General features: G+C 32.8%; 1 protein-coding gene across 1 annotated transcript; it reads right to left on the bottom strand.

Moving 5' to 3' along the window:
* Nucleotides 1-4,716: 4,716 nt before the first annotated feature.
* On the bottom strand, nucleotides 4,717-6,266 carry LOC115721910 (uncharacterized). The gene is made up of 2 exons (XM_030651013.2): nucleotides 6,068-6,266; nucleotides 4,717-5,169 (listed from the first exon to the last, which is right to left on the bottom strand). The coding sequence occupies exon 2, from the start codon at nucleotides 5,161-5,163 to the stop codon at nucleotides 4,882-4,884; it is 282 nt and encodes a 93-aa protein (XP_030506873.2). The 5' UTR covers nucleotides 5,164-5,169; nucleotides 6,068-6,266; the 3' UTR covers nucleotides 4,717-4,881.
* Between the last annotated feature and the right edge of the window lie 4,881 nt (nucleotides 6,267-11,147).

The raw sequence follows: 11,147 nt of genomic DNA, 5'->3' as shown, positions 1-11,147 counted from the left end.
AAGATATTAATAATTATTAAAAATATTATTATTAGCATTAAAAATATTGAAGGTCATAAGCTAAATTCAGTAATTCATGCCATTGAAAAGTGATATACACACACCACACTAAATATACCAAAGAAAAGAAATGTGTATAAACATTTTACATAGTGTTTTAATTAGTTATAATACTTCATTGCACAATAATATGTTGAGATTTGAATTGATACTAGAAAAGAAAAGAAAAAAGACCAATTAATATCAAAGGTAGTGTTAGAATTTGAGGAATAAGATGAATGAGGTTCCATCCAAAAATTAATTGGCAATAGGAGGAGTAGCTCATTCATCTTATATATCACAATTTATTTTCACAAATTAGCAATGTGGGACTAACTTTAATAGGTACTAATTTTATATATTAACCTATGAAATGAATATCAAAACGAAAAGAAAAAAAAAAACTTCTTCTTTCACTTATTATACCAAAACACTATATAGGTGATATTCTTCTTTTAAAAATATATTTTTTTTTATTGATTTTTTTAGAAAAAAAAAAGAAAAAAATAGCTTCTTAGTTCATAGACAAAACAATCTACAGAAATAAAAACAAAGTAACCCTTCATTATCAATCATCATCCTATTATCGACTCAAAATATTAAAAACACCTAAATCATTTAATTACTAAAATAAAATTAGAACCAAGAAAGAAAGAAGTCAATGATAACGTTCTTATTATTTTTACAAAACTAGCAATATACATAACAAAAATTCAGATCCCTCGTTCACAAGAAAAAACAAAAACATAAAAGAGCACAATCCAACTAATTGAAGTTTTAATAGAAAAGAGAAAGAAAGAATTAAACTAATATAAAAATAATATATGAATGTTAATAGACATGACTAACCAATATAACTTGTGTAGAACAACCTTTTGTGTGAATCAAAATAGAATAAGCAAAAAAAGTGAGAGGAAATCCTTGGATTATTTGAAAGAAAAAAAAAGACCTCCAAATATATGTTTATATATAAGGTACTAATATATATTCTATAAATATATATTGCCATATACGTATATATTCTATAAATATATATACTCTATAAATATATGTATATATGTATATATGTATATAGATATATGATCAGATTTGATTTGATACACAATCAATTACCTTTAATTTTCTACTCTTTTCAAATAGATATAGATATTTATGTTTGTGTTCCAAATTGATTGGAGTAATGCTGTGACTAACTACAATACTTGAGGAAATGTGCTAATATATAAATATATTAAAATACCAACCAATCAATTAAATTAGGTTCATCATATAATTTGTAATATGTAATACTATACCTTAACTAATTTGGACTAAACCATTTAAAATGAGACCAAATGAATTCGGTGTCAATAATTTAGTCACTTTGTGCCATTTATAATTCTATGGTTCGGTGGTTTTGAAATTCTCGCATGTGGTTCAAAGTTCAAACCAAACCAAATTCCTTAATCTTTTCTATAAACTTAATATAATTTTTTTTTATTAAAAATTAATATTTAAAAACAATCTTAGCATAATATTAATAATAATTTAATATTATTTTAAGAATAACTATTTTCATTGTTATTTATTAATTACATCTTATAAACTTTAAAAAGTAAAAGAATTCAGTAAAAAAAATATAACATTTAGTAATATACAAACTAAAACTTCGAAACAAATCAATTCTTTTTTAATGGCGCGTTTATTAAACTGTAATTAAAATCAGAATAATCAATGGGAGAAATGTATTAGTTTAAAATAAAAAATAATCGAAAACAATATTTTATTATGAAGTTTACTAAACTATCCAGAAAGAAAACTACAATCATATTATTTTGTTTACATAACTAAGAAAGGTAATTTAATTTGACAAAATTGTCATTATTAGAACATGTAATTATTTTCTGTTTATAGATTTTTAAGGAATATATTTGTCTTTCTTATTTTTAATTAATAAAATTAAAATTAAAATAAATTAAGTAAGGAAATGCATTCCCTATAAAAATGGGGGAGAATCTTTTCCCTGTTTTCTCCCTAATTTGTGTGGGTCCACTAATTTCTTCCTTTCTAAAATTTAGTAAATAATTGTATGTGAATCAATACTATATTATTCATTCTCATTCCCTTTAAGTAAACATGCAATAAGTGGGAGGTCTAGGTTCGAGTCCCAGGTAAAACATGATGTAATATATAAAACGCTTAAATCAAAAAAAAAAAAAAAAAAAAAAAAAACATGCAATAAGTGGATGATTTAGTTTGAGATTAATTAATCTAATTCAGTTTTGAATTTTTAAAAACTAGTATTATTGATTTGGTTTGAAAAAAATTAAAAATTCGGAGAACACCCCTAAATTAAATGTTGTTTTGACAATTATGTACTAATATATGTTTCATTAATCATTTTCATTACCATTATATAGATTAGTGATTGAAAATATTTGAATTTATTCTACAACCAGAGTTTATTTCTCAAATTGTGAAAATCCATTTACACTTTTTGTGAAAAGAGACTCCATGATTTTGAAGATTCTAACTGTCCCTTATCTTTCGTGCTTGAAATTACTCAAATCACTTTCAATGAAAGTACCAATGATAGTTAACGGGTCATCTTCTAAACAAGATAAATTTTTCGAAATAAACTAAAGTTTTATTTTCTCATTCCATATCTAGCGTTCTCTATGTAATTATATATTTATAAGTTCTATACACCACATACCATTACTAATAAATTGCTAATAAGTTTCTACACTATTTTCATAGTTTAACATTTCACTACAATGTTTCACTTTCACATGTCAAAATAAAATGAGGAACTAAGGTTGAAAAATTTTCAAGTCAAAATCAGCACAATGATTCCATGGTATACATAGTTTCTCCATTTTTATATATAAAAGAGTAGATTGAATGTGAAAAAAAAAAAAAAAAAAAAAAAAAAAAAAAAAACCTACAAAATTTCAAACTAAAAAGAATAATATATTATCTAAATATTAAATCAAGTTTAACTCGACTAAATTATTTTATTTCTGAGCAACTAAAACAAACAATGAGCTTACCAATGACAAAATAAAAAGAATAAATCAAAGGGATAGAATACAAAAAAAAAAAAAAATAGACACAATCTAAGAAAAACTAAACTAGAAAGTTAAATTTTAGGAAACAAAATTCCAATCTCTTAGCCAATAGTGAATAGGGTCAATTTGAACTTAACCAAATCCCATAATCCAATAAAGAAGAGAGAAAAAAAAAACACATAAACCATAGTAACAATCAAAAATCTAATTATAATTTTTTTTTAAAAAAAAACAGAACTTACTTGTAAAATCTTGTTGCTCAATCACTATGATAAGAGAACATAGATGGAGTTCTTTTTTTTTCTAGTATAGAATTTGGGAAGAAGAATTAGATGAGAAAGGCTAGATTTATCTATAATACTTCACAAAATTTAAAAAGGTTGTGTTAAAGTTAAATATATGTATGGAAGTAAGAGATTTGTATCTTAATTTCCCTTATAAAGTTTCATTCTAATTATTAGTATGTAATTTATTGATACTTTTATTTTCTATCTGTATTTGTTGATTTGGCCAAATCCCACAGATTTCATTCTTTTCTTCTTCTTCTATATATGTTTATAAGTTATAATAATAAACTTCTTTAATTTTGAAATATAAACATAGATTATAATAGATACACAAAAATTTTATACATAATTTATAATTTGAGATGCAGTTTTTTTGAAAAAAAATTATATAAAATAATGTTGTAAATTATATAGGACAGGGTGCAAATTTATAAAGAATATACCTGTAAATTAAATTGTGCAAATCATGTAATTTATTTTCCAAAATACTGAAAACCCAGTTCTCATCATTCTATATAAGGTGTGAATAATAAATTTTTGCTAATTTATTCTATAAAAACTAGTTATTAATATTAATTACACCTAATTATTACACACAAATTTATGATGGTGCATAATTTTCCACATTCTTTCTTGATATTTTCTTATTTTATAAATATTTTTTATGTGAATAAATCTAGATCTTTTTATATTCTGCATTCACACACACATCAATAGGTCACACATCAAATTTTGATTCTATTCTTTGTTTTTAACTAATGTAGTAAAAAAAAAAATCAAATAATGATTCCCATGATTTTTGTTATTAGCAGTAATATAAAAATATTCATTACTTTATTTAAAGTCAAATTAATTAGATAAATATAATAAACATACTAATTACACTCTATTTTAAAATACAAAAAATACATTTAGATATAAGATAAAATAATTAGTAATTATTAAAAAAAAAAAAAAATCGTACTTAATATTTAAAACAAATTTTTTTTTAGTAATTATATAATATAATTACACATAATTCTTATGAGAGTATACAAATTTGAGAGTGTAGTTTGAACCTCTCAAATTATCTCCAATTACACAAATACAATCTAATTACGTAATCAGACAAATTTATAAAACTGTATAATTACTTTTAATTACACTCAATTCTAATTCTCTTTTAGCTTTCCAAACAGGCCTTCATACGAACTCAAAACATTTATTCCTCATTTATAAATCTTTTTTCTCCAGTTTATGATTATTATGGGAAAAGCTGTAATAAGAGATTCATCTATTCATATTATTTTCTGTTTTTCTTTTCATGGCCATTCATCTCAGAAAAACTAAACCAACACCGATGACAAGAAATTAATTGTAACTACAAAAATACAACAACACAAGAATTATTAGGTCCAACTACACTTAGCTTTCACAATACCAGAGGTGCAGGTGTTAGAACTTCAAGCAGTCATAATCCAACACCAGAAATAAGCTTTTCATTAAAAATAAAGAAAATGGTGGCATCAATTTATCTTTGTTTTCTTAGACTTGACTGGCGGCTTCTCAAGCGCATCATCATTTTCCGATGAACTCCCGTCAAGCGGTTCGTCAGGGACATCATTGGGAACATTATGTTTGGTGATGTATTCTTTCAATATGCTCATGCTTGCCTCTTTCAATGAAACCAGTTGCTCAGAAAGGGTTCCATTATTTGCATTGGCAGAATAAATTTCCGAGCCAAGTGAGAATGAAACCTTAACCAGAGGTGCAGGTGTTAGAACTGTATCTTTGACTTGAACCTCCATTATATGCTGCACAATAATCAATCCAATAATCCCACTTCAATTACCTCCATTATCATTAAAATATTTTATGTACATTATAAATTCATTTCACTCCATGAGGCATTTTATCAAATACCTAATGTCCAATGTTCATGACAAGACTCAAGCCAAGAACAATTCAATATACAAAAGCACAACCTTGCAAAACAAAAGGCTGATTAAATTTTTTGCCCTCTAAACTTTGACATGTACTAAATTATGTTTTTTAAACTTTTCTAGCCGTTAAAATTTCTCCAATTTAAGGACTTTTGTCTAATTTCATTCAATTTTACTAATTCGGTAATTGTTTATGTAATAAATCATGCTGCTCAAATTTTGACATATACCAAATCATATTCACTCAACTTTCATCCTTGTTAGAATTTTCTTATCAAAATTAGACAAAATTCTTTAAATCCAACAATGTCAATAGTTTAGGGGGAATTTTTAACAGCCTTAAAAATTCAGGAGGTATAATTTAGTACATGTTAAGATCCGGGCAAAAATTCTAATTAACAAAGCAACATAATTGAAAATATGCAAATGAATCTCAAGTCCTTTAAGAGAAACAGAGTACAAATACTTTAATGTGTTGTGATAAACATGATATAATTAATTTTTTTTACTTAATCTTAAGGCATAAATAAAAACAAAAAATCTGGCATAAGAAAGAACATGATATCTATTTGCATAATTAACTCATTGAGGTGTTTTATCAAACATATGGTAGCCATTCTTAAATAGAACAAAAACATTGAATAATTTTGACATTTTGAGTTCATAATTCTAGAAATCTAATATTAAAGAGGCTTAGTTACACATACAGAGTCGGAAACCACCCTATGCTTTAAATTTAGCTCTTAGAACAAAGTTTCATTGATAATACCTTAAGGTTGATGGAAAGAAGACAAGATGAGAGGTGAGTAGGTCAGCAGTTACAGTGTCGAGATTAGAGCATCCACAACGGCGGCGGCGGCGAGGACAGGGAAGAGACGAAGGAGTTGATCTTGTGAGGTGAGAAGGGTTAACGTAGTGGCGGAGACGATGGGATATGGAGAATAAAGAAATTATAATTTTATTTTTGTAAAGAAAGATATTATAATTTCATTTTAGGATTTTTTTTTTTTAAATGAGATAATTTGTTAAAAAAAAAAACACACAAAAATAATATTAAAAAAATATAAAAATACGTTAGTACAAAATTTTAAATATTTCTATGATTATATTAGGCGGCAACTACGTGCAAAGGCACGTTGTATTTTCTTTTTAGTTTTTTTTTTTTTTTGTAATTTTTTTATCTAAAATATTTAATTTAATAATAGAAATATTATTTAAATTTTATTGAAAAAATTAGAAGATAAGATGTTTACCCATTTAAAAAATATTACATAGGATAAATTTTTTATTATAATTTTTAAAATATTAATTATATGTAATTTATAATTTAAGATAAAAATTTAGCAATTTCTTCTTGTTTTGTTTCTTCACTAGAATATATATTAAAATTCTTATATAGATCTTTGAGTCTTTCATCTTCTTTTGATCAACATAAATTTGTAGTATCTATTGTTACTGATATTTCGCAACACCAAAAAGTACAATTTAACTGGTAAAAGAGAGAATTATTTGAGAGATGACAAATGCGAGTATTCAACCTAGAATGGCGAGTACTCGAATAGGAATGCGAGAGTAAAACAACAAAGCTGGAAAAATAAATGAGACGGTGAATTATAGTGGTTCAGTCAGATTTTGTTCTGCTTAGTCCACTGTAGCAAGGGATTCGTAGGTGCATTTTCACGGTGGATCACCCCTTTATATACAAAGCAGGTGCCCAATCGGTTACATGAGGATCACATTTATTGTTAATCCATTATTTACACATTGAATTGCAATGACTAAACTCAAACAACGTTAAAATTAATAAATGTATGACAGTTACTGAATTCATCAACGTATGCGTCTTTCGCATCTGCAAGTTGACCGTTCATGTTCCGTCTGTTGAGCTCGTAGGATCGCACATACGTTTGGAACGTCTGCGTCCTTAAGTAATCGCTCGTTATAGACGTCGCATGTTAAAACTGGTAACATCTGGACATGCGAACTTATATTGGTCTGTTAGGGCTGTTGAGTCGCTGGGACCAAAACTGTCTCATAGGGCATCGGTCTCCATACTCGTCGCGGAGGTATAGAGGAAGACACTCGCACATGTTCTGACATATGCGAGTTGGGTCTACCCTGCATGATGAGGATTATGGTTATGCGGTGTGAATTAGATCGCACCCGCAATATCTCGCTGGTTTTATCCTGGGCGAGGTCTAAACTTCGAGAAGGCTCTTACGGACATTTCAGCTTTCATTGGGAATTTGAATACACGTGTCCTTTTAACGAGGAGTCTGGTCTCGAGTTTCTAGGTGAGAGAAATCTCACTATAACACATGCCCCTAGTTTCGCGACGTGACTAGAGCGGTCACTGAGGGAAACTATTGCTCGAGAGACAGGTGAAAGGTTGTCACGAGGAGGTGACCTTTTGGTTGTCCCATCGAGGGTTTCGAAAAATGACGGCTGTAATGATTAATTTTCATTATCTCTAGGATGCCACGTCACAAAACCCTTCGGTTTTCGTGTAGGCGTGGCCATAATTGGCCGTTAGATTGGGCGACCTTAGGCATTCTGACTGCCACGTGTCACGATCCCAATAAATAAGGGATATGGGTATTTAAACGCTTTGATACGAATCAAATTTCCCATTTTTCCCTCTTTTCTCTTAACTTCCCTCCAGTGCATACACTTCAGACAAAATCCACTCCCAGATTTTCTGCCACTTTCCACAACATTTTCATTCTCAGAAGTGATCGAGAATAACCGCAGGAATCAAAACTAAAGGTTAGCTTCTAAATCACTGCATTTTCGCTTTCTGTTTTTGGAGATAATGTGCTTTGTTTTCTGGGTTTGGATGTTTTTGAAAACTTTTAGGAGTGTATGCTAGTGGGTATTTATGTGTTTTGGGTCAATGAAACTGGGTAATATTCATAGTGTAGGACCTGTAAACTGACATAACCGTATACAATTCATAGGCACTGATCCACGTCTCGAATGCTCGCGGACATTCGGATGAACAATTTGAATGTTCGCGGGTATTCGGTTGAACAACTTGAATAATCGCATATTTCCAAGACTTATTTCCGCTTAACTGTTGACTAGACCTTTTAGGATCTTTACATGTCGCGGGCTGAGTGGTGAGAGTATTAATTGCCATTCCAAATGGTGGGTGTGTCACAGTATTCTAATGGCTATATATGCGAATATATGTCCCTTGAGATACTGAGATACACCCAGCCATTTGTTGACGTGCGTTAATACTCGAATGATCGTACTCTTTGGTTGGTAGGTTGTCTCGAAACGGTGGGTGTCTCCCAGTAACTTCAGGGTTATGCTCGAAAATGCATACTTCTTGAGTCACTGGGATACGCCCAGCCGTTTCTGGAGGTATACCGCACAACCGAGGATGCGTGAATTACTCGCCCAAAGATAGTTACATTTCTTCTCGCATGCTGATAGGAGGGTCAGTGTTCGCATGGAGCCTGACTTTCTTGTCGAATGCGACTTTTATACTCTACTGCGGGTGAGATCACTTACCTTTATTTTTTCACACATCCATCACGCTGAAAAGATCTTCTATCTTTCAGATGAGCGATCTATCGGACAGCCAGCAGCTCGGCTCAGGAGGTCGCGCTTTTGACGGGGAGTCGTCACAAGAGAGAGACAGTTTTCTTCCTACGGACATCTCCGAAATGGAGGCTGCGGAGATAGAGTTAGGTCCGATGTCTTCCGTAGACATCGAGAGGATGGTACAGGAGCTCGCTGAACCTGGGACAATCGATATCCGAGATAGCGAATCCACAGTGTCAGCGCGCGACTACCTCATCCATACGAGACACGCTCCCGACATCGAGGTCGAGGAGGTGGAGGAGGAATGGACTACTCCGGTCCGCGAATCAGATGGGGAAGAAGAGGAAGCGGAAGGGAGTGGGACGGACTCGGTCGACGACTCCCAATTGAACGAACCTTTCTCATGCGAAGACCTAGTCTCGAGAGTCGTCAAATCTGACTTCACCACCTTCGTGAGGTTGAATTTGTTGCGACTTGCGTTTCAAAGTCCCAAACCCTCTCAGAGAGCGCACCTTCCGTTCACCAACCCTGCGATCATCCCTACAGAAGACGTGGTCATCTCAATACCCATTCTTCGATGTGGTGTATCGGTCCCGTTTCATCCTTTCGTCGCAGCCATTCTCAGACGTTATGACGTATCGCCTTTTCAGCTAACACCCAACAGTTATCGCACTGTTCTAGCATTCTATGCGATGTACATGGAGTACGCCCATAGGGCTCCGTCAGTAGAGGAGTTTAGTTACTTCTATGACATAAAGAGCGTGGGTCTTCATAATGGCTTCTTTTGCTTTAGTAAATGGGCGACTTCTGAAATAAACGGTGTTGAGGGGATGGTCTCGAACATGGGCGACTGGAAGTCGAAATGGTTTTATGTTTTTAAGGTTCCTGGGATCAGGACCGACTTTAATCGCAGACCCAGTATGTCGCATATTTGTTGACTTAGATAAAATCTGTTACTTCGTTTTTTCGAGATCTTTTGCTAACTCGTTTTTTGTTGTCATCGCAGATAGACCAGCTCGACCAACGCTTGACGCGAATAAGAAGGGGGTAGCTGAAATTCTTGGGAGTCTTCCGGTACAAGATCGCGACTGGCGATTACTGTGTACGACTGCCAAATTACGAGAACACAAACTGATCCCTGAGAACGCGAGTCTTCAGCGGGAGCCAGTATATAAAGAACCATCTGAGAAACAGCAGGAGCGGATAGATAAGCGTCTTTCTAAGCAAACTCCTCGACAAACTTCAGGTAACTCGTCCTTTTGCTATAAATTGACGGGTAGGATTGTGATTTTTACTTATCTGTTCTTTGTGTTTGTAGACATGACTTTCTTGAAGTCTGCCCCTGTCCTGAAGATCAAGCAAAAGGGTGGAACACCGGCGACTTCGCCGGTCGTTGCCCAGAAGAGGAAGAGCGATGTGATGACTTCGCTTGCTGCAGATTCCTCCAAGAAGTTGGCTAAAACTACTCAGGACAAGGGGAAGAAAGTCGTCATCGACTCTCCTGTTCGTGCTCGCGACTTTCTGGCCATGCAGGAAAAATTACTGGCTGAGATTCCTTACGAGGATCTTGCTTCTCGATCTACTGAACTGGCCGTGCAATCCATGGCTTTGTTCATGAAAGCCGCGGCTACTCCTTCGAAGGAAACTGATTCGCTGAAGAGGCAGAACGTCCATTTTCAAGAGAACATAAAGAAGCTGAAGCAGGAGGTGGCGAGGATGGAGGAGCTTAACAAGGCCAAGGAGAAGGAGCTCGAGGAAGTCAACAGGGCAAAAGAACAGGTGGAGCTCGAGCTCAAGAAGTCGCAGGACACGATCGCTGAGATGGCTCGCGACTTGGAGGCTGAGAAAGAGACAGGGAAGAAACAGTACGATCAGGCTGTGTCTGACTACATTTACACTACTCTTTCCAAGGTCCCTGACTTCGACTTCTCGCTGCTTGGAGCTGAAGCTGCTGAAATGGCTGAAGCCTTTCGCGCGATGTCTCCTACCCAGACTCAAGGTAACCTTCCGGATGAAATCGAGGGAGTACAGGCTGAAGAGGTCGAGAATGAAGTCGTGAGCAAGATTGCAGACGAGGCTGCTCCTGATGAGACTACTCCTGTTGCTTGATTATTTTCTATCTTACTTTTTTTTTTATCTGCGGTACACGGGTACTCGCATTTCTGTACTTAAAGAAATTTATCTTACTTTTTGGACAAATTTCTATCCTCGCAGGGATAGCTTGCATTTTAATATTTACGCAGTACACGGGTACTTGCGATTTTATATATATTTAACTTTGATCACAGCTTGGTGTG

This window comes from Cannabis sativa, chromosome 9 (genome assembly GCF_029168945.1).
Source record: "Cannabis sativa cultivar Pink pepper isolate KNU-18-1 chromosome 9, ASM2916894v1, whole genome shotgun sequence".
Classification (NCBI taxonomy): Eukaryota; Viridiplantae; Streptophyta; class Magnoliopsida; order Rosales; family Cannabaceae; genus Cannabis; species Cannabis sativa.
The sequence above is the reverse complement of the archived record's forward strand: the minus strand, read 5'-3'. Positions and strand labels throughout refer to the sequence as shown.

Coding starts and splice junctions, on each gene's coding strand:
- LOC115721910 (XM_030651013.2), bottom strand. CDS start 5,163: ATGGAGGTTCAAGTCAAAGATACAGTTCTAACACCTGCACCTCTGGTT.